Genomic DNA, 25,432 nt, shown 5'->3' on the forward strand with positions numbered 1-25,432 from the left:
TTAAGTCTGTTAAAACAAAGCGTACCGGTTATAGACCTAATGTTTAGTGTTTTGGTCGACAATTTTTCGAAATTTCAAGCGGGTTATAAACCATTACAGAAGCGACAAATTCCCTGTGCCGCCTTTCGTATTTCTCAGGATCACCAAGTGGAAAAAGATTTTTTGGAACAATTTATAGGTTATTGTCCATTTGACGTAAGGGATTTGATTGATCATTGTTTAAATGACGTAATATCTTTGAAAAACAGTTTATAAATAAATTTTTTATTAGTAAATGTGTTCTTTGTTATTATACCATACGAAAAATTAGTGTACACTAGCAAATTATATACACGAGGAACCATGATAATAATAGTTTCAGTATATTTTCAAAAAAGCCTCCTCAGGACAGGCACTACTAGCGACGATGCGTAACGTACGAAAATAGCTTATTTTAATTGTACATCATTTAAAATTTCCTTACCAACGCGTTCAGAATAGTCTTTTCGTATATCAGTTTTAATATGTTGAAAACGATGTTTGATTTAAAGTCTACATTTTAATACTCATTGTTTCTGGTTGAAAATTATAAAATGCTACAAAGTGGTCTAGATTTCTTCCGATCTAGAGTTTCAATGACATGAGTAATTAAGCTATAGACCAGAGCCTTCTCGTTAGTGCTTGAATAGGGCGCTTGGTTTGAATCATACTCGCACGGTATATTACCGCCGTTCTGTTTTAAAACGAATTTACATCTCGGGTAATATTTAGCGTGCTCTTTCATCGGAATATCGTTCTGTTCCCAAACTAATAGCTCTCCAGCACAACAGAAGCATTTGACACAATCTTGGTTATACGTGTAGTAGAGACCTGCGTGTGCTAAATCTCTCACGTCTATGTAATCAATCGGGAAATCCTTAAACGACTGTAATCTCAGAAATTCAGATCGCATAGGTCCTAAATTCCAAAAATCGTTCGTTTCGCGTAGCACGGGAATGTTATCCGTAGTTTCATCCTGAACAAATTTGCAATTCGGGAACCGTTGGATGTGAATTAGTAAAGGTACATTCCCCTCTTTCCAATCGTTAACCAAACCATCACAACAGAAACACATGACAATATTTTTATTCCCAGTGTAAAAAAAGCCGGCGTTGGCCAACTCGTTTACATTTAAAAAGGTTGCCGAAAAATTTGAGTTGAAACTCTCTATTCTTTTTCTTTCAAAGTGCATTTTTACGTATTTAAAGCTGGTTAAAAATTTAGCTCACGTAAAATGTAACCGACGTCACGTAGCGGCCACTGTCGTCACCTAGCGGTAAATTGTAACTGGCGTCACCTAGCGGTAACTTAAAAACCGCTATCTAGTGGTTATGGTTTTCAAAACACCTGGCACAAGAAAACAAAACCAAATATATAGTTAAACAGACGAGCGTTATTAAAGGGTACTCTTCGAAGAAAGGCATTTGGGTCATTCCACGACAAATCGACCAAATTTTTTGAAATTTTCCACTCTACCTTCTTAGATTTGGATAACAATTTGCCTTAAGGGTTATTCTGGTCGAGAAATCCGATTTTCAAATTTTTTTAATGTGCGATAAGCGGTTTTTGAGATATTCGCTATAGAACTTTACCAAAAAGGGCCAAAAAGGCCTGGACACCGAAAACTTGGAAATTGATATCTCCGTCAATAAAAGTCCGATTGTAATGGGATAAAGCTTATTGTAAAGCATTTTTCTTATACAAACCAGCATAAATTTTTAAAAATTCTATATTGAATTTCTCAGTCTCAAAAAACAGTTTAAATTGTATGACCTTTGACCTTTACCTGTGTCCCCAATTTTAGTGAAATAGAAATATTGTTTTTCGAATTCCCCGTTTATGATTTAGTCGAAAAGATCAAAATCCCAAAGTAGTATTTTTAGTTCTTTAGAAATAAATTATTTTGTACAACCCCTCGTGCAGTTTTAGAGATATGGAACTTGGTATACATATCTTGTTAGTCCAGTCGATTTAAATTAAAAAAGGGGTGTAACTAAAAAAAATTTCAAAAGAATTTTTCTCTTTTGCAATGTGTTCCTAAAATCGGTCTGAACAGCCCCTGAAAAATTTTCATGAATCCCACCTTGGGAAAGTGGTCAAAAGTGGTCACAGGTGGTCAAGGTAGATTTTATTTGGAAAATACGGTCGGGGAAAATTAAAAAAGTTATCCTGACTTCATGCTTTGAGATAAAAGGCTGAAATTTGGTGAATATACTTCACAGCTATAGGTTAAAGCTTTTCACCGCCGCCATCTTGGATTCAATATGGCGGACGCAAGTTCGGTGTAAATCTCGGAATATCTTATCAAAAAACCTTATAACATATGCAAATACTCTTGATATTGTATATTATCTATATTTCCGGTTTATCACGGGCTTGAACGGTAATAATATTTTCCCGCCATTCGTAAAATACAATATGGCGGCCGTTTCACCCTACAAGAGTGAGAATCACAATTGTTACTGGGACGATTTAGTTTGGACTTATTCTAAAGGAACAGGGTTTATCTGTTTCTGTATCTATTTACGGTACGGGGCTATACAAATCTATTAGTCCATGTTTGGTGGTACATCAACTGATACTTTGACGGTCATTACAAAGCCTTTTTTTTTTTTCAAAAATTGCATCTAAGAGTTCACTTGTGAAACCCGAGAGTATTCCCCTAACTATTTGTATTTGTATGGAAATAAAACGTCAAAAATCTGAACCATAGTGACCGGGGACGGATATTAGAGGGTGGTCCGATAACGATGGACTTAACACCAGCTATAATTTGCTTACTAAATTTAGTACGGTGCAAATGTACCAAGAGGTGCTCCGATAAGAGTTGTCGATGCAAAAGCCAAAGCCTTAATTGTTCGTCGGCCTGCGGACCTTGCCAATTAGCTATTTGCGAAAACTCATTGAAACCGGATATTGAACTCTGATACCGAAAATATTTAAGTTTTAAAATTTTTAAAATAAATTATTTAGGTTAATTTCATGTTTCTTTTTTTTAATAGTGTTTATTTTGACGGGAACGCTCCGAGAATGTAGTTTCCTATAGAATAAGCCAAAACTCGGCATAAATCGTCCAAGTAACAATTGTGATTCTCTCTCTTGTAGGTTGAAACGGCTGCCATATTGTATTTTGCGAATGGCGGGAAAATATTATTACCGCGCAAGCCCGTGATAAACCGGAAAAATAGATAATAGACAATATCAAGAGTATTTGCATACGTTATAAGGCTTTTTGATAAGATATTCCGAGATTTACACCGAACTTGCGTCCGCCATATTGAATCCAAGATGGCGGCGGTAAAAAGCTTTGACCTATAATTATCCCCTATAGCTGTGAAGTATATTCACCAAATTTCAGCCTTTTATCTCAAAGCATGAAGTCAGAATAACTTTTTTAAACTTTCCCCGACCGTATTTTCCAAATAAAATCTACCTTGACCACCTGTGACCACCTTTGACCACTTTCCCATGGTGGGATTCATGGAAATTTTTCAGGGGCTGTTCAGACCGATTTTAGGAAATCATTGCAAAAGAGAAAAATTCTATTCAATTTTTTTTTAGTTACACCCCGTTTTTAATTTAAATCGACTGGACTAACAAGATATGTTTACCAAGTTCCATGTCTCTAAAACTGCACGAGGGGTTGTACAAAATAATTTATTTCTAAAGAACTAAAAATACTACTTTGGGATTTTGATCTTTCCGACTAAATCATAAACGGGGAATTCGAAAAAAATATTTATATTTCACTAAAATTGGGGTAACAGGTAAAGGTCAAAGGTCATACAATTTAAACTGTTTTTTGAGACTAAGAAAATCAATATAGAATTTTTAAAATTTTATGCTGGGTTGTATAAGAAAAATGCTTTACAATAAGCTTTATCCCATTAAAATCAGACTTTTATTGACGGAGATATCAATTTCCAAGTTTTTGGTGTTGAGGCCTTTTTGGCCTTTTTTGCTAAAGTTCTATAGCGAATATCTCAAAAACCGCTTATCGCACATTAAAAATAATTTGTAAATCGGCTTTTACGACCAAAATAACCCTTAAGGCAAATTTTTATCCAAATCTAAAAAGGTAGGGTGGATACCTTTGGACGATTTGTCATGGAATGACCCATTTCTTCCAATATGTTAAACTTTATTTAAACTTATCAAGTATAATTCAATAATACCGCCTCTCAAACGGTACCAAATAGTCCAAAATTGCCCTTTCAGCCGCCACACTCAATACCGAAAACACCTGCCAGTAAGTTATTTCCGCCCATTATTTCATATGACGCTATAAAATACGTTTAACCATTATTATTACTAAGTCAATACGCGGGAGATTATAACAGAAAGTATAAATGTTTTCAGTAACAAGTTATAGCTTTTGGTCCGAGTTTTGACGACAACGTATTTGTTAGGCTTAGCTTTTTACTGCAATATTAACCGAAATATCAACATTAAACTAACATACAGGAACATTCGTTGGTCAAGTATTTAAACATTGCTTACATTAATAATGCATTCGTTACAATCAGGGTAGTGTGTGCTGCCACTAAGTTCTTAATTTACCCCTGGTGGTGAAACTATAATGCTCTTTAATACCCTCGGTCAACGAATTAAGTAACGTTCGTTATTTGTTACGTTTATAAGAGTTTATTCAATATCAAACATTTTTACGACATTTATAACGGCTCAATACAAGTATAGTTCTTAATACTATAATTTATATACACGATATTATTGATAAACTAACGCAAAATTATAAAGAATCGCAGACATGTTCGACTGCAAAGGTTATATGTTGTCGTAAATGTTTTATGCAATGTACACGTTTAACACGAATAACCGTTTAAAAGTTCATATAGGGGCGACTTGTTTAAGTAACGGTTTTAGGTAACCCGAATCCATAGATACCAGCGTGTTTAACTTTTTATAATCAATCTTTATGGACATATCCTTTAGCGACGAAAATTCAGAGCTGCAAACGTTGTTAATTATACCTAAGATACCACAGTATTAATTCAAACCGTCATTGATCTATTAAAATGATGAACGGTTATTGAAATATCCATTACAAAGTCAAGTGATTTACCCTACAAAGGTTACTATTATTTAAATTTCATGAGCGCGAACCGACCCTGTTATGTAAATATTTCGTATAGTGTCAATGTATAAATGCATTATATTTACTAGGATTTAGAAGCGGTAATATTAAATTTTATGCGTAAAACTGATATTTTGAGGAAAATGTATACGATGTGCGTAAAGACTGTGAAACATTTATAAGGCCAGAGCTGCAAACGTTGTTAATAATCCCAAGCTTATTCTTAATATAGGTACAACTTATTTCAAACTGCGAGGTTAACGAATTTAACATTGAACTTAAAATGACGACGCCGAAACAATGTCATAATATTAATCAGCTTATACCCAAGTCATCTAGCGACTTTTTAGGTGCGTGTTAATATATAAAAAACCGTTGGGAACAACTTGTTTATAAGCGTCAAAACAACATTGTACGTGATCTAAAGGAAATATGGCGTTTACATTTCCAAAAAATAACAAAGATGGCCCCGCTTGACAATTTACCCCGTTATGTACTATTAAGAAGTCTACAAAGACGTTGTAAATATACTTTTACAAGTAATTGATAATTATTACCGCGCCACCCTCAGAAGTAATTAATTTTCTGCATTTAAAAATATCTAACACGTCCCCAACGCAACTAGACCCCAAGGCACTACCTTAGCTCATTATAGAAGTGGTAATATTAAAAATGATAGTTTCTTAATCTCATTCTCCTTATCTTTCGCGAACAAAACATGTTCGATTTCTTATTAGACCAGACCGATGGTACGGTAATATAAAACAATGTATACGTAAACGATTTATGTACGTGAGGCATTGTTAGATTAACTTTACACGAATAATGATTCCCCTGTTTGGGGCAACTTAACCAAATATTGAAACTTGATAGCGACGTATATACCTAAAAAATGCAATGCATGATTGACAAACTAATAATTTTATTTATGGAAGACCCCTTTCAATAACCGTAAATCAGATGATCACGCGACGCGGCTTTTTGATCGAACCATATAGGGAAAACTTGTTACACACCCCAAAAATAACCTTGAATACACAGTTTACAATTTATAAATTTTAGGCTTATTATTTACGATGGCCAGGCTTAACAATTAAACTTTACCCCGTAATGTACAATGTTTACCGCCCGCCAAATGGCTAAGAGTTCAACCATATAACATCCACTAAAAGAGATCACTTGTTCAGGTCAAAGACGCTTCCTAACCGTTGTCAGGTAATTAAACCATGCAAACTTTTATACTATTAAATAAAAACTCTACCCCACTCCACTTGTTCATTGATCCTTTTCGCGCTTACATCATCATAAACGCATGTTAAATCCCCGCCAAAAATGATTTGTAAACCATATAGCAACCAGGTCAATTACCCCTAACGGTTAATTATAAAGGTACAAACTTTAGCCATATATTAATATTCATGTCAAACATAAGTGTACATTAATAAACCATTTAAGAGTTGAGTTACAATTTACCGCGCTGCAACCAAAACATATGTTCCCGCCAAAACTTTAACAGTTCAACCATATAGCTACCAGGTCAATTACCCCTAACGGTTAATTATAAAGGTACAAACATGTAATAGACCAATAGAGTACAAACTATACCCGTTTCCCCGCCAAAATCATGTCAAACATGTAATAGACCTATAGAGTTTAACCACTTGTTCACTGATCCTCGCGTCGCTTTCCCAAAACACATGTTAAATTCCCGCAAAAAATGAGTTGTTAATCATATAGCTACCAGATGAAATACCCCTAACGGTTAATTATAAAGGTACAAACTTTATAACTAGTAAATACAAACTTTACCTCCCCTCCACTTGTTCATTGATCCTTTTCGCGCTTACCAAACACATGTTACTATACTATCCATAGAACAGGTCAATGACCCCGAACGGTAATCCACCCTTTTTAAATGACCTTGAACAGGTTGATTGACAGGTCGACTAATTAATTAACACCTGTTAATCTCATTAATTATTCAGGTTACGCGCGCGTGACACGCGCCCGAGGGGGGGTGGGCAACGCGATTCCCCGCTTCATTCCCCCCGTCACGCAGCTGTGGACGCGGTAGCCACGCCCCCGCTTGGCTAGGAAGACGGTACTATACTACTAGCATCGTGTAAGATGCTATCTGAGATGATTACGTAGTAATAAGGCTACATTATTAAACCTAATAGAAGAGTTTTCATGTTCCTAATTTTAAAGATGTATTTAACCTTAAAATTACGTTTCTTGCAGTCTCAAATTAACCGATTTTTCATTTCCATCTTAACGAAATTGATGCTGTCAAAATAAGTCATTTTTAGAAGTTAATAAAGTCTTATTTAAATGTGTCATTTACTCCCAAAAAATTAAATTTATTAGGCGACGACTTACGGCAGCGCATAGTCGATGATCGTGAGACTATTCGTAATATACAAGAAATCTTAGAAAACGTTCGTCAATCAGTTTTACGACGTTGTCGTTTGAGTATTAGAGCCCAAGGTGGGCATTTTGAACAGTTGTAAATAATTTTTTGTATTTATTAAAAATATAACTATTTCTTTATGTTTATTAGGTTTTTGCGTAACACTCACTACTAGGATTTAGCTGATATTATTATTTACATGAAAGATTTAATAATAAGTCAATCTTTACAGCTAAAATTTAGTAAGTTCAAAATCTGGCGGTGCATACTTTTGAACGAGCTGTTAATGATCTTTTGATATTTGATAATCTGTTTATCATTTTATCGCTAAAAACAACCAATTAATTTATGAAAACAATTGGTGTCAAGGAAGAATAAAGATTTCACAATTACGTGATTTCGATGTTTTAGGCCAATTTTTGATAGCTCGAAACGGGGCTTTTTAGGACTATGGTTCAATGGACATTTTAAACTGGTAGTAACCCAAAAAAAAACAATATAATAGTTTCGGTACTCTTATCCATAACACCATGTATATTGACAAGTTTTTTCTACAATATCGTATAATTTATAAATGTATAACATATAAAATAATACACAATTGCGTAATGATAAAATAGAAATCGAATTTCTTTGAAAAGGTCCAAGCCGGAAACTCAAGAAGTCGTGAAGTTATTATATAAAATATGCACCAAACTTTCTACTGAGCGTTACTGATTGTAGCCATATAAAGTTGTGTCAGTGAACGTCCCTCACACTTTTTCCCATTAAGGAAATGCACTCCTAAGAGGTGGCTTTGTTTCACAGCCGCCTTTTAGGAGTGCATGGGAGAGTTTCGTTAGGTTGACTTCTCATTTGGCGGATCGCAAAATACACGTTACGCCGACTGTCAATTTGGCTGACTGCACATTTGTCGGACTGAGAAGTCGGCCAAATGGACTGCTCATTTGGCCGACTGCTCATTATTTCGACTACTCATTTGGCCAACTACTCATTTGACCGACTGATCATTTGGCCAACTGCTCATTTGGCAGGGTCCTAAATGGGTTAGAGTATGCAATAGCTGGTGGCTTAACCGGGGAGTCGGGGTCCGGCTCTTGTAACCCATAAGGGCGGTGGCGCACTGTGAGATGTTAGCTCTGATCAAATGGTCCTATCTCCACCTCCGACTTCGGTCAGGTTTGGGCTGGATACTGAGCTTCGGCTCAGGCTAACGGAGAGGGTCCGTGCAAACTGGCCGCCTCGGCGGATTGGGTAGCCTGCTGTGGGGCGGTGGGCCTCCGTATGACGGCACGGCGGTCCTGTTTCCCGGCCTTTTGGAGCCACACTGCGATCTCCGGTGCCAGCTGTGGCTGGTTACTTGGGCTGCTGTGTGCTTGTCGTTCCCTTTTAGGGGCTCTCTCCAAAGGGTTTGACTCTTTACCTACGTAGGTGGGGTATCGGCTGAAGTTGCTACAGCATCCACTCTTAATCCCACTGCTGTTTGCGAAGTGGGAATTGGTCCACCCATTGCTGCACCTTCTGCTGGGTTGAGTGGCTTGCGCCAAAGGTGCGACCATCAGTAGTAGGGTACTACTACCTATGCTGGATTTGTCACCTGTCTGGTTTAGGTGGACGGTGGCGTAGGGCACTATGATGATAGGCCTCTGGTATTAAGGTCTTTGTTATTAGGTACACCGGGCTATAAATGGCAGACTGCTCGTTTGGCTGACTGCTCATTTGGCTGACTACTTATTTGGCCGACTGCTCATTTGGCCGACTGCTCATTTGGCCAACTGCTCATTTGGCCGACTGCTCATTTGGCCGACTACTCATTTGGTCGACTGCTCATTTGGGGGTTGGACGATACTAGGTGCGTTTGGCTAGGTACTGTTTTCTAGGTTGCGTTTTAGAAGGCCCAGCTTGGTTATAAAGAACGGGGCTGGGGGGCTCCGTCAGGCACCAAAACGTAGAATGCATTGCCCGTTCTAAAAGTCAACCTAACACTAAAGATATAGTTTAGGACGGGCTGTAGTATAAGAGTCAGTGAAATGAGCAGTCGGTCAAATGAGCAGTCATTCAAATGACCAGAATTTCGGCTAAAAGAGTAGTTGGCCTAATGAGTAGTCGGCCATACGGTATGCTCATTTGGCTGACTGGAAAATCGACCAATTGAGCTGTCGGCCAAATGGGCATTAGGACATATGTGCAGTCGGCCAAATGAGGAGTCAGCCGAATGCACCACAACCGAGTGCTTAACCTAAAAAAGGAACCGGGGCTTTACCTGGGTACGAGCAACTGCGATTTCCCCGGTACAGTTGGTTGTGCCGGCCACTATAAATTTATATCTGCCTTTGATGTTTATCGTGATTGAAGTTGGCTGTACCCAGGTAAACATTTGAAATTGTTATGGTGCAATATTCTTAATGATATGAAGGCTGGAAGTGAAGTATTAAATGTGAATAATAAATAGTAAATGAATAAAAGGTACTAAAATTAAATATTGTCAACTAATAAACAAAAGTTTTATACGAACCAGTACGCAGGTCATAGTGTCAATGATTTACGAAATAGAAGCAGTTCACGCCCTCGCAATTCGGAAAAAATAGGGCGAACGCGCCCTGGAAAAACGAAATAATAAAAACGGGGCGTGGCCCTGCCTTTGAAAAAAGCACAGGGGTGGCGATCAGGCCTGAACACACCACTGGCTATGACCAAAGCGATGAAGTGATATTACTTAATCTCAATAATATTTCAGAGCAGTTTTACTTCTGCCGAAAATATTAGAAATGTTTTCCGTAAAAAATATGGTACAAGTTGAGAAAAGCCTTTCGAATTTGCGTTAAAAGGCTTGGACTTATACTGACTATCGTAACCTCGTAGCGAAAGTGAGGTAGGAAACGTTTTAACAGTTGTGACTAGTGACACGAGTTGGTAAATGTATAATGTGTACTGTAGTTATTTAGACGTGACTATAACGCTAAGGCAGTCATATTTAAATGGTTAATTGTCCGGTGACGAGTGACGGTTCCAAAGAATAGGCGACAGCATCCTCCGTTGAAAAACAACGGAGTACCAACAAAGAGGCAGAAACTGAGCCGGTCACAGAGCAGGCAGGCGGTTTTAAATTCTCCCAAAGGTGAGGATATTTCCGGGCTGACACTGACCGGCAGAAGAAAGTCGTGGAAATTAAAATCTACTCTAAAATAAAAAAATGTAGAGGCAATAAATAGAGCAAAACATGAAATGAAATGAACATCTTTTTCTAATACTCAAAACTAGTGAATCACTGAGATTCACCATCCGACTTCTCGGGTAATATTCCGAATATTTCAAAATCTTTCTATCGTCTTATGGAGAACCGAATGCTTTCCGTATAGTATGGTCATGGGGGGGGGACGGCCAACTTCATGGAATATATTTTTCACAATCAACTCTATAATTAAATTCATAGTAAATGACTGTGATTTAATAATATCACTAAAAATCAAAAAATCTATTGGATTTCGGGTAATATATTTGGTGTAAACCAAGTTATAACGCCTATGGTTTAAAAAGTTTGGCGAATAGTTAAGAAATTCCAATGGATATTTGCGCTAAGCAAACACAAATCGTCCCTGGGACGTCCCAGCATGGTCCTTAGAGCCCAACTTGGTCCCGTCCAAAATTCGTCCTACGGGAAGAATAACGGACGTCCCATTTTAGTCCTCGTAGAACCAATTTCGCGACATCCGATATTCAGCCCAATCGACGTCGCATGGATCTCCACTATTCGTCCGAAATGTTTCGTCCATCAATGCTATCTAGAGGTGCGTTTATCAGCAATTAATTTTAATTTTTTTCACTTGTATTTGTATTTGAGCTGATAATGATTAATGAACCACAAAATATTAATTTTATTTTGAATATTATTATTTAAATTTACGAGTTTATTTAACGTGAATTAATGAAATTACGTGTTAAATCAAAACTACAAAATTATTTAATTAATTTTTTCTGTTCTTAATTTTTATATTTTTTTATATTATTATTTTCTTAATTTTTATTTCCATTATTTTCATTTGATGAATTATTTCTACAATTACTGCGAAAAAGCTGATCTAAGTTGGCCGAGCTAAAGTCCTTTTAAAATATCTGGTAGCCCAGTTTGTAGTTTCTTTTGTACGACGCCATTACTCGATAGTTTGGAATCGGTCACCATAAAGTACATAATGCGTTCTACACAAACGTTAAAGGTTATAACATAGTAATCTCTAGTATTGCTGATAATATATCATAAGAGTAAGTATTTTATTAAAAAACTGTTTGATTTTTTTAATGATTTTAACTCGATTTTTTTAATGTGTCTTTTACACAGAGATGGGCAAAAACCAATTTTCAGAGCTCACACTCCTCTCTTTAGAGTCAGATGTTGGAGCTCGCACTCCCGCTCTTCTCTTTTTTTTCTCAGAAGCTTGAGCTCGCGCTCGCACTCTTCTCTTTTTTTGGCGGAAGCTTGAGCTCGCGCTCGCGCTCTTCTCTTTATATGGCGGAAGTTTGAGCTCGCGCTCGCGCTCTTCTCTTTTTATGGCGGAAGCTTGAGCTCACGCTCGCGCTCTTCTCTTTTTATGGTGGAAGCTTGAGCTCGCGCTCGCTCTCTTCTCTTTTTTGGCGGAAGCTTGAGCTCACGCTCGCGCTCTTCTCTTTATATGGCGGAAGTTTGAGCTCGCGCTCGCGCTCTTCTCTTTTTATGGCGGAAGCTCGCGCTCGCTCTCTTCTCTTTTTTGGCGGAAGCTTGAGCTTGCACTCGCGCTCTTCTCTTTTTATGGTGAAAGCTTGAACTCGCGCTCTTCTCGTTTTTTTGCAGTACCTCGCGCTCTTCTAATTTTTTAGCAACAGTTGCTTATATTGCTTGCACCACTGATGGGGATAAATAAATAAATAACAGTGTTAGAGACTTTAACGATTTTTATCACAAACTTTTATCACATATTAAAAGAACTTTAACTAAAAACATAAGAAAGGTTAACTTAACCTATCCACACGAGGCTTTTGGACCATATTTATCCATTATCAACGGTTTAATATACCAAATTTAAAAACTTCAATACTGAAATGGTTAAAGCTAAGTGTTAAAGTTCTGGTGAATCATCTGAGGAAGATAGTATTAAAAATTGGTTGAAGTGTGTGAAAATATCACAACTTTAATAGAATCGTTGTATAATGTAAGATCTCTTGTGATCACAATTCGCGTGACTCTTCCCATATTTGGGAAATTCCAAAAGATAATTTAGTACCTTGGGCATCCTTTATTGTTAGATAACCCTGAAAACATGTCACGGGTTACTTTTGTCGAAAATCCCGATTCTGAGATTTCGTGAAGTTCCGTTCAGTAGTTTGCTAGTTACGCCGTGGTAATTTTTGTGAAATTACCTTCACCCCTAATTTTGAGGGATCGATTTTATAACGAAATGTTTTATTAAAAAAAAGTCGTACGGTAAAAAAGAGTGTAAAAATATAAACTACTCGTTGTTCATCCACATTAAGAGAAAAATATTTAATACCCGTACGCTTTTCTTTAATCAAATTTGGCTAAGAAATCGCTCCCTCGATATAAGGGGTCAAACTAATTTCACCAAAAATGACCATGGCGTAAGTACCAAACTACTGGACGGATCTCCACGAAAATTCCAGTGACAAGTTTTAAGGGTTATCGAAAAATAAAGAGTGCCCAAGGTAGTAAAACCGTGGAATAACCCATTTCTATAACATAGTTAACAATGTTTTTTTACAGTGTTAGGTACTTTAACTAGTTTTTATCACAAATTTTCAAATAAAAAATATATAACTGTACTTGTAACACAAACAATGAGGTAGATAATAAATCAATTAATTATAGTTGACTCAAAATGCTCTCTACATAAAATTATCTGTTCAATGGTATCCGGTTTTAGCTTAGCTCTTCGGGCTCTTTTCAGTGCACCTGCAACGCTGAACAGCCGTTCCACGTCGCCTGATGACGCAGGCATTGCTAGTAAAATTTTAGCTAGTTGGCTCAATCTTGGAAACCGTTCAGAGTTGCTGTTCCAGAATCAAATTGAGGATTCATCATTTGAAATCCGTTCCTTAAAGTAGCGTCCCATTTCTTCACTTATACTTTCAGAGCATTTGTGTGTGGATTGTGGGATAACACTTTGAAGGAACTTCTCATAATTTGCTAAACAAATATAATAATTAGCTTGAGAAATCAACAGAAAATGGAAAACATACTTAGCTTAACTTCATTTCCATCTGAGAGTGGTTCATCATGGCCTAGATTAAAGTTACAATCCATTTCCTCTAGCTCAAGCTCATCCACCTCGGGAAAGAACTTATTTACTTGCATTTCCAAACATTGTTTGGCAAATTCCTCATTAGGCATTGATAAATCTTTTGCACTTTGATCTAGAAAAAATTCTAAAGTTAGTTACGAGAAATAGCAGAATTTCGAAAGTATATTTATCTATTACTATTGCACAAGTTTAGTTTGATTCTAGGATTAAGCAGCGTTGCTGCCACAAAACTATCGTCTTCAAAATATTTTACAAAATATTTTCTTAGATTTTTAAGCAGTGCTGATTTTAATTTTGAAAATGTGCCTACAGCAGCTGCGTTTATGCTGTGATGAGCAAAGGCCACTGTTGAAAGCGCAATTGGTGATGTTGCCTTTTTATTTGCTTGAATTAGGTCCGTCGCTTCTGCAATCGGTCGTAACAAATTTAAAAGCTCCGATATTAGTCCCCTAAATACACGTACAATGATGACCAAATACCATAGTACAACACATTTAAAACCTTTATACATACTTAGTTAAATTTTTGGGTATTTCTATTTTTAATTCCTTCTGACTATTCGCTTCTAGTAAGACTTGCTGTAATCCAAGAAAAACCTCTCCCTAATATGAATATTAAACTATAAATCATAACCACGCATTATATGATAGTCTCAATAAGAATTTACTTCTCTGATTTTATTTAAAGCCAAATATACTGAGTTCCATCTGGTTACAACAGGAAGGACTAGGTCTTTTCCAGCTTTTTTCTTAAGCTGACTTGTGTAGTAGGTCGATCGTCTGAAGAAATTTATGATCTTTGTGACATAAGATATGATTCTTGACGCTGCCTCATCCTCTTCGATAGAATGGTTTACTGCTAGTTGTAAAGAATGGGCCATGCACCAAATTATCTCCCAACTGAGTATGATGTTATTGATTTGCTTTTCATCCAGCTCTTAAAAATTAAAACGTAATTTAGCTTTTAATCACGAAACTACCTTTAACTTACCGTATAATTCTTCTATATCGTCTGTATCAATATTAATGTTGTCTAAATCTATCCACTCATTGTTGGCATCCAATTCTTCATCTTCGGAACTGTTATCCAATAATTGCACTCTTTGTTTAACCGGCATATAATGCTCGTTAAACTGTTCTTGTGAACTGAAAGCCTTCGTTATATTCGACGCATTATCTGCCATTACCTTTCCTATCTTCAGAATCCTTTCATTAGATTACTTAGATTTAACCAAAGATAGAAAAAAGTACTACCTGTTGAGGGTGAATATTTAGGGATTTTAGAGCTTCTACGACCTTTCCCCTTATATTCTCACCGGTGTGGCGCTCTGAAAAATGGCTCATCGAGATGGTTTTGGACTCCAATCTCCATTTTCCTAAGGAAAATGTTCAATTAAGAGAAGAAAAATGTAGTTAGATAATTCAAAAACCTAGCTTACCGCCTGTAGTATCTATGTAATGGACCCTAATACCAATAATCCCTTCTCGAGCCCTCGTACTCCATATATCTAAGGTCAAATGTATCGCCCCTTCATCAATTTTGCCAAGTTTTAACATAACATTAGGTAACACATTATTTTTCACTGCTTTCATTAAGTCCCTTCCAATCGTCCTACGAGATAAGGTCTGGATATCTGGGTTTAGTTCTTTCATAAAATATTTAAATCCTGGTGCTATATATTAGAAAATGTATCGGATACATCATGCATTCGAATTTTGTTAAGTAGTTAAAGTCTAAGGTAAATATTACATTCAACTAAACGCAAAGGTAATCCTTCTAGTACTATGAGTACTAGAACAGCTTTTCTATATTTCTTTTGGATCCAAGGCGTGCATTTCTTCTTTTTGGTCTTGTGTGACTCTAAAGCACCCTTAGAAATTCCCATTTGATTAGACTCTTTTGGGAAAAAATTTTCTATGGTTTTTGGAGCGTCAGTAGTACAAATTGAAGCAAAAGCAGTTGGAGAGCTATTAGATTGCCGTGGGTTAGATACTCCTTTTATTCCGTGAAGTTTCTAAATGAAAGATAGTATTATACGTTAGAAGCATAGCTTGGGTAAGTTCTACAAGACTAACAATGCGGCATGCCATACTATAGAAATTCAGAATAAAAACTTACCAAATGTCTACGGAAAGTGTAGGAATTATTTCCTTCTGAACCCGTTATTTCTTTCGAACAAAACTTGCAGTATAAAATAATAGTTTTATCTCTGTGACCTGCATAATCAAAGTATTCTCCAACAGATTGAAATAATGCAGATTTGGCAAATTTATAATTGGGTGGCAATATCAATTTGGACCATTTGGGTTTAGGAGTTGGACTTGGACAAGGATTTTGACTTTCAGTCAATTGACTCGAGTCTTGGTTTAAATCTAAATCACTGTCGGCACTTCCCAGACGTTGATTACGCTGATTTTCATCCTTCTCCGGGTTCTCCAACTTCTCCATGATTTACAATTTATTACTTGTGAGTTCAAGTGCTAAGAAAAAAAATAGGACATTATAAAACTTTTACACAAAAAGCTCATTCATTTGATTTAGTAAATTATTGATAATGAATCTTACCCAGGCTGGAGTGGAGGCTTGCTGGCTGAAATGATCCAGACCTCCTCGAGGAGTCGAGGGCACGTTGCCTCAAGTTCTCAACGCCGATTTTAAAAAGGACAAGGCCCGAAATAAATCGTTCATGAATCATGTAGTTTCCCGGCTTTTCCCGCCGCAGCCGCGTGCAAGTCGCAACTTGCAAGGTCGCGTGACAAATGAAATCTCTCTATCTCCCACCAAAGACTATGAAAGGTGAAACCTATTATAGTCTTTGGTCCCACCACGTGACCCACACGAATTTAAAATTTGGTAACCAAACCCGCACTTTTATCGTTCTTTGTCAGAGCACAGACAACTTTGACACTCGCGCAATAGCGGCCAACCCATTCGCCGAAATTCCATGAACAAGGATTTTCCCGTTATAAACTTTCGGCGTTTAGCGCCACGCTCGTTTTTATATTAGCTTCAATGCAAAAACTATTCTAAAAATAATTTTCCGCTAGGGGCGCTCGACGCCGAGAGATAGTTTTGTTCCTAGGTTAACAAAGAAAATTCAACGAATGGGCTGGCCGCTATTGCGCGAGTTGGCCGTGGTCAGAGAGAGGAACACCGCCATCATCGGAGATTGCGCTCTTTTTATTTTATCAAAGGCAGACTGGAGCTCGCCCTCTTTTTTCTTAAAGAGAACGGAGCACGTACTCTTCTCTTTTTTATCTGAGAGCCGAACTCGCACTCGTGCTCTTCTCTTTATAACCGAAAGTGGAGCTCGCGCTCGCACTCTGATCTTTTTACACACGAGAGTGGAGCTCGCGCTCGCGCTCTTCTCTTTTTACACTCTAGAGTGGAGCTCGCGCTCGCGCTCTTCTCTTTTTATATCTGAAAGTGGAGCTCGTGCTCGCGCTCTTCTCTTTTTATATCCGAAAGTGGAGCTCGCGCTCACGCTCTTCTCTTTTTATATCCAAAAGTGGAGCTCGCGCTCGCGCTCTTCTCTTTTATTATGCGAGAGTGAGCTCGCGCTCGCGCTCTTCTCTTTTTTATCCGAAAGTGGAGCTCGCACTCGCACTCTTCTCTTTTTTCATCCGAGAGTGGCGCTCGCGCTCAAAAATAGCTCTCCCACTCTTTTGAGCTGAGAGTGCGCCCATCTCTGCTTTTACAGAGGAAGGAAGAAAATATGTTTGATCAAAGTCTATTCATATTGGACCTGTACATGTTTCAATTTAACTTTTTAAGTTTATTATTCATTACTCTCACTGAACGGTTCGCCTAAAGCTTTATTTCATACTGTTATATTTTATATATTGAATTTTGGAATTCCAAAAGTAAGATTTGCGTTGAATTCTCAGAAAGTTAGGGAAGGTTCGCTGTTTTTAAAGTTCATTTTGGACTTGTATATGTTTCAATTTAACTTTTTAAGTTTATTATTCATTACTCTCACTGAACGGTTCGCCTAAAGCTTTATTTCATTTTATATTTTGTATATTGAATTTGGAATTCCAAAAGTAAGATTTGCGTTGAGTTCTCCGAGTGTTAGGGAAGGTTCGCTGTTTTTAAAGTTCATTTTGGACCTGTACATGTTTCAATTTAACTTTTTAAGTTTATTATTCATCACTCTCACTGAGTGGTTCGCCTAAAGCTTTATTTCATTTTGTTATATTTTGTATATTGAATTTGGAATTCCAAAAGTAAGATTTGCGAGTAATTCTCCGAATGTTAGGGAAGGTTCGCTGTTTTTAAAGTTCATTTTGGACCTGTACATGTTTCAATTTAACTTTTTAAGTTTATTATTCATTACTCTCACTGAACGGTTCGCCTAAAGCTTTATTTTATACTGTGATAATTTATATCGTTAAATTGTAATTCCAAAAGTAAGATTTGCGTTGAATTCTCCGAATGTTAGGGAAGGTTCGCTGTTTTTAAAGTTCATTTTGGACCTGTACATGTTTCAGTTTAACTTTTGAAGTTTATTATTCATCACTCTCACTGAGTGGTTCGCCTAAAGCTTTATTTCATTTTGTTATATTTTGTATGTTGAATTTGGAATTCCAAAAGTAAGATTTGCGTTGAATTCTCTGAATGTTAGGGAAGGTTCGCTGTTTTTAGAGTTCATTTTGGACCTGTACATGTTTCAATTTAACTTTTAAAGTTAATTATTCATTACTCTCACTGAACGGTTCGCCTAAAGCTTTATTTTATATAGTTAAATTGTAATTCCAAAAGTAAGATTTGGATAAATATTAAAATTAAGCTTCGAGAAACAGTAATTTCTAGAGTACATTTTTCATCCGATAGTCTTAATTTTTTTTAAGGAATAGTATTAAATGGCTTAGTTTTATTTTGCTTCTGATTTAAAAATTAATTTTATTGTTTTTTTTTACATTTGTATAAGGAAGGTTATTTAATTTTTTAATTGTTTAGTTCGAAATTTATTTTGTTATATAAAAATTAAATAACTATATAAGTTTTGTAATTTATATGTTAACTGCTAATACTTGCAGAGTTCGTGTTATTACAATCAAATTGTTCACTTGTTGCTGGATTTTTTCCATTGTCTTGTATTTTAATGTTTTGAATAAAATTTTAATATCAAGTTTGGCTTTTTAAATTATTTGTTCAGAATACGATATCCAATGAACGTCCTAGTTTCATCCCTATTGAGCCATGATTGAACCAAATTAAAGGCCTAAAGACATATCTTGGTTTTATAGAAAGACATCCAGGGGACGACCGCCGTAATCGCCGTTGGACGTCCGAAAACTCGTCCCCGGGACGTACTATGGCTATAGACAAACCGGACATTTGGACGTCCTTTAACGTCCAACCGACGTCAACCCCGGATTTTGGGATGTCCTACGGACGAAGGAAAGATCCGAGTGTGACGTCTATCGGATGTCCATAGGACGTGTTTGAATTTGCTGGGAGTTAACAATTTCAGCGTTTCAATCACCTTCATTAATAAATAATTCTAACCTATTTCACGACATGTTTCCAAATATCTCCACCCTTTCTAATTTGATTTCGATTAAAACTGTTTTCTAGTATTCGTTTGACTGAATTCGTGATATTTGAGAAAATGCAAATATTTTATTTTGAAATATAACATATTATTTTAAAAAACATTTACTATCACTACAATTCTCACCTCTAGCGTATCTCTTAGAAGGCTTGGCAAAGTTAACAAAGTTTATTTCGTTTTGAAATAAAGTCCGGGGATATTATTTTAGGATTTTCATCTCTTCGCTATTTTAACCTTTGACCATTGAAACACATTAAATTGCATTTTAATGTGATTCTCTGCCTGTGCGATTAACCGTGTATAAGCTACTTATTCCAATATTTATTAATTATCATGGGTTTCCACACCAAATCCTTTGAATTTTAGCAATGCCGGTACTAAAATATTTGAAGTTTTTCGTACGGAAACCCCGGACTCTCCAAAACAAACAACCACTATTCTTTCCTAATTTGAAGTGTGCAATTTATTTTTAATTTTTAAAACATCAATGGACGAAAAAGTGCTACAATATAAGTCATATTTATAGAACAAGCAAAAACATCAAATTTAAAGAAACAACTAATGCATTGAATTATCATACGTTTACTTTATACATGGTTACTGAATCATTATGTGCTAAATCTTTCAATGAAATGACTACCTTTGCCGGGAGTAGTGGCTCACTTCTGTTGTCCCAGGCGTCCGGGAGGCAGAGTTTGTGGAAGGCCGTGTGAGGACGACCACTAATCCCCCAACGGGTGGTTGTCATACTTCCGCCACGGGTGTCCCAACCCTATCCCCAAGTATCCCCCATTGGCGTGGCCGTAACACATATCTCGAACCTGATTAATCAAATGGACAAGCGGACTGTATTGTCCCACCCGTCACAATGGCGCATAACGCGCTTCTAAAAAAAATGACCAACTTTTCCGCTTGCTGTATGTTTTGTTAGCAAAACAAAGTTTTCAAATGCACATAAAAAAATTTAATAGTTTTTTACGACATAAAATCTATTTTGAAGCTAAGCTCTTCCCCTTAATATGTAAATTACTATTTATCAATCACTCTCTGTTTCATAAATTAATGTGGAGTTAGTTAAGTCTTCTCTTTTTATTTCGGTGTAGATTAATTAGTAGCTTATAAAGGAATTAAATTACATAATCAACATTATCTCCCCCCTTCTTTATGTATCTCTGGGTTATCCGCCTAATATCATCACTTAGCAAAAGAACGGACTCATTAAGCCACAATGTCACGTCCAATTTCTTGGCCTATTTGTAATATAAAAATTACGAAGTTTTAAGAGTTCAAAATTTTGGGGCACAGCGGCCATTTCTCTGGGGCGGCGCTTAGAGTTCAGAAACCTTCTAATACAGATGAGATCATAAAAACTGGTCAATATTCACCGGGAAAGAAATAACTTTATGGTAATATTAAAAGGACTTGAGTGGCAAATTGCTGTGTTTCCATGTTTGAGTTGTTAAATGGTTCCCGTAAGTTGAACGAGAAAGGTGCTGCCTTTGTTGTTTTTTATTGTTTTAGGTAAAGCTCAATTATCAATATGCCTAGAGACAGTGAAAATCCTGAGCAGAGCAGCAGGAGAACAAATAAAAACTCCTTAAGGGACATGCTGATGTCTGGTTTATCGTCGGGTTTCCACATGTGTTGTTCCCAAAATTGTTAAAAACTCTTTTTCCACCAATAGCCAAAAGGCACTGAGGACTGAAGTACATAAGTCTGTGAAATTTGAAAATAGTCGATTAGTCCTATTCCTATTGATATTTCCCACGATTTATGTAGTTGAAATTGATGTGAGTCCTTTATTATGTACAATTATTCAAGAAAAACAAATATGGAATTTAAAAGAATAATAGATATTCAGGATGGAGGAAACCAGAGTACCATTCGCTGATCATGGTCTTTTTGCGGTGTCATCTACCATAGTGATGGTGTTAAACGAAAATAGAGCGAGGAAAAGCATTTTAAGATGTTTTACAGATAATTTTAACTACATATTTTATTATGAGGATACGGGTGCATAAAGTTGAAGATAAGATTTTTTTAACAGGTTATAATGTTAAATGTAAATAAGATATTCTTTTTTAATTATTGCTAATCTTGTTTACTATTTTTTAACCTAATATATATACAGGGTGTCCATTTTTATTCGAAAAAGTGATTTTTTTTTAATAACCGTTGTAGTTAGAATTTTGAAATTGTTTGTGTGAATTGTCAGTACCAGGGGCCATTGTTGTACATAAAGTTTATCGATTTTAAAAAAATATTTTCTAATTTTGAAAAAATAAATTTTGATGTATTGGAGCTCGTCAAATTTTGCCAATGAGAAAAATGTAGAGCAACGTCGAAAACATAAGAATAACGTTTGGTCGTTGAAAACCAAATCATTTTTCTCGAAATTACAGGCGTTTGAAAATTGACTTAAAAGTTAAACAAAATAATTTTAAAAATCAAAAACTAGAATCTTTTGGATAAAGTGGAAATCGTAAGACAATATTATTTTTAGACTGAACTAAATATTATTGTTATTTATTTAAATTAAATTTAATGAAAAATAACCGAAAAGGAGAACCTTTTTTAATTGAAGGACCTCACCAAAATACCAAAAACAATCTCCCCGAAATTAGATACGTGATATCTTGAAGGTTCCCCAAGTATTTACTGATCGAAAATGTCCTATGGTAATTTAGCATTAAAATGAGAGTTAGAAATTTAGAATCTTGCATGAAATAAATAAATTTATTGCATTTTCCAGTACGTGTTATTTACAAAGTCGACTCAAATATACCACCATCAGCTACAACACATGCTTGCGCTCTAACAATTAAGTTTTCAAATGCACGCTCTATCATTTCAGGGGTTACTTCTTGGCATGCGTGACAATTCGTTGCCTAAGATCATCTAAGGTAACAATAGGAGTAGAATAGGCTTTATCTTTTATGAAACCCCGAAGGAAAAAGTATAACGGTGTTAAATCTGGCGATCTTGGTGACCAAAGAACCGGACCATTTATTCCTATCCATCGACGCGGAAACGCATTATTTAAAAATTCAACCACATCTCTCCTTAAATGTGGCGGAGCACCATCCTGTTGAAACCAATGTCTTTGTCTTTGAGCTAATGCAAGTTCATACAGGTGGTCTGCCAGTTCAGTGGTTAAGATTTTGAGGCAAGAACACTGGACCAATGAGTCGGTTTCATAAAAGTCCAACCCAAACATATAAACGCCCAACTGAACTTGGTGGTGATGAGCGAATTCCCGATGCGGATTTTCGTCTTGCCAAATGTGGTAATTTCGATTATTGAAGGGACCGTCTCTAGAAAATGAACATTCGTCTGTAAACATAACATTTCGAATAAATTGCGGTTCATCGTCCACAGCGTTGAGTAGCCAGTTGCAAAAGTCCAATCGTCTTGCATTATCACCACCAACTAATCCTTGGTGAAGAGTAGCTCGAAACGGATGGTAGCGATATTTGTGAAGAACCTTCCCAACACGGTGACTCTCCCTTTAAGGGGGTTGGTCGGAGGGGGCGGAAATTAACGGCACTGCGTGTGCGTCAAAGAGTTCTATCGAATGAGACCAACTTGATTTTTTCGGTAACTCTCCCTTTAAGGGGGTTGTTCGGAAGGCGATAATTTTATTTCGTGCCACACATAAACGACTTCGATAAGAAAGTGCCACACTTATAACTTCTGAACACACACGGTTTCGATAAGAAAGTGCCACCCTTATTTATTACTTCTAACCATACACGATTTCAATATGAAAGTGCCACACTTATTTACTACAGTACTTCTGACCACACACGGTTTCGATAAGAAAAATTGATACAATCCAGTCGGCGCAACCGTCGCGATGCGACGCGATAGAACTTAATTCAACTTTCACCTAAGAAGAATCTATTTCCGTTTGATTAATCCATGATAGATCCTTCTTAGGTGAAATTTTAACATGGATCTATCACCTGCAGCTTTAGCCAGTGCAAGTTTTTGTCATATAACTATTCTTATTTTTCTTTGAGTAAACAGTAAACACGATAAAGAAAATCTTTACGTTTAATATTTTCGTTTAGAGAAGGCTAGTTCCAGGGCCATTGTTCAAGGGTAAAAGTTCAAGCATCAAGTTCAAGCAACAATTTCCAGAGAACGGCGTGGTTTGATTGGTAAAGGCGTCGGTTTTGGAGATGACGCGACCAGTAGCTATCTGGGTTCGAGTCCCGGGGTCGCCAATAAAATAAGTTATATTAATAAGTTATTTTTCGCAGCTCCATTTACCATCATAGTCGATACCTTCTCGTTGCGTGTATCCTTTTGCTACGAGCCGGGCTTTATATTTGATGACCGAACCGTCTTCATCATTCTTCGTATGAAAAATCCAACGATTTCCGACGATTTTTCGAACAAGTGGAGGATCAACCATCTCGTAGACCTCGTGTTTCTTCATCACTTAGAGCTCGTCCGACATGCCTTCTACCATTCTGTGGATTCGTTGCTTGAACATGCTTCTTTTGCAGTCTGAGGTAGAATATCGCAGAAAAGGAAAGCTTTATTCCCTGGATGACAGGTATGACTGGACTGAACCTTCTTGAGCCTCGAACGATCACGGAGTACTGGACCATTGTTATCAGCACGGTTGTCTGACATTCCGTCAGAGACTTTCGTCTCATCGTGTCCGGTGGCCACGTCTTCCGAAACTTCGACGGATTTGTTTGTCTCGTCTTTTAAGTAGTTGGCAGCTCTAGTTGGCATGCCTGTTGGTGCGTTAGTGGATCTGGTTGGCCGGTCTTTGCAAACCAAATCGTCGGTCAACTGCTTGCCCTGGCTGGACAACTCCTCAGAGACAGGAATCCAGGAATCAAGAACCCACGTATCGGGATCGAATTTAACTTCCCGAAATCTTAGGACATCATTCAGCTTGAATACTCATCTTTGAATAAAAGATAGTATCGCCTTCCCTTCATGGACGGTACGGTACGGGTGATGGTCACCAGAAATATGAATGGACCCTTTCACCTGGCTTCGTAGCCTTCTCCAACCGAGCCCCGAAGCTGTGCCTAGTCATCTTGTCATAGATGCACCCTTCACAGAGCTTGTCAGACGTCTGGTTTAGAACTTCGTATCCGAGTATCCGTAACGTCGCTGCTACATGCCGTTTATCCTGATGACCCATGCGTTCGTGATACACTTGGAGATCAGCTTTCCAGTCATTTTTGGATCCGCTGCCAGATGAGCAGAATGTGTTGGCTGCTCTATTTTGAAGTCCAACCGGTACAGACTCTCCACCTTACCAGAAACACAAAGTATTCTTTTCTTTCGTATGTTCTCATAGAGACCGCAAGAAGTTGCTGTGACTCAGAATTCCAGGTTCTTGTTTCTCTTCATTGCGCTTTTCAGCGAGAAGACATTGCAGGTGAAATCGCTGATGTGCCAGACATCGTGGATGACCTCTTCATAGAGTTTCTCTCCGATACGGAACTGATTTCTGATGTCTCTTTCACCATCTGCTGTCATCTGCGTCTTATTTCCTATATGAACAGTCGCTGGAGTCGCGAACTTGCGGAAATGAATAAATTTCGTGGCGTCATTAGTGATGTGCTGCGTGGCGCCCGAGTCAAAGTACCAGGCTGCTTCAGATGATGAGCGGGCAAATAGACCATTGGCTGCGATCAGGCCTCCGATGCTGCTGCGGTTATTCCCTTCGTTGCAACTGTCACTAGGAGCTTTCTTCTGCCTTCGACAGTCTTTTGCAACGTGACCGTAATTGCTGCAATTGGAGCACCTCGGCTTACGTCTTTGGTTACCTCTGTTTTGTCATTTGAAGAATTGTAGTACTGACTGGCCACTAGACCAGAGGACCCTCTGAAAACGTCACCTTCTCGGGTCACACGGCCAATTAAGATGCGTTCCATTCTGCGACCGTCTGCTTCTCTGTAGGCATCGTGTCCCTAAGCATGCCGAGTTCTCTGTACTAGTCTTGCGGTAATGATTCAAAGGTGCAGGCAAGGAGGATGCAGTCATCGAACGATACGTCCTTCTCCGTCTGGGCCGTTGAGAGGATGTCT

The 25,432-nt window shown here is 37.3% G+C and overlaps 1 protein-coding gene across 1 annotated transcript; it reads right to left on the reverse strand.

Moving 5' to 3' along the window:
* Positions 1–565: 565 nt before the first annotated feature.
* On the reverse strand, positions 566–1,093 carry LOC149966654 (baculoviral IAP repeat-containing protein 7-B-like). Its single transcript, XM_090167564.1, has one exon. The coding sequence runs from the start codon at positions 1,091–1,093 to the stop codon at positions 566–568; it is 528 nt and encodes a 175-aa protein (XP_090023690.1).
* Positions 1,094–25,432: the final 24,339 nt, after the last annotated feature.

The sequence above is a fragment of the Leiobunum rupestre genome, chromosome 1 (assembly GCF_980474605.1).
Source record: "Leiobunum rupestre chromosome 1, qqLeiRupe1.1.hap1, whole genome shotgun sequence".
In the NCBI taxonomy this organism is placed as follows: domain Eukaryota; kingdom Metazoa; phylum Arthropoda; class Arachnida; order Opiliones; family Sclerosomatidae; genus Leiobunum; species Leiobunum rupestre.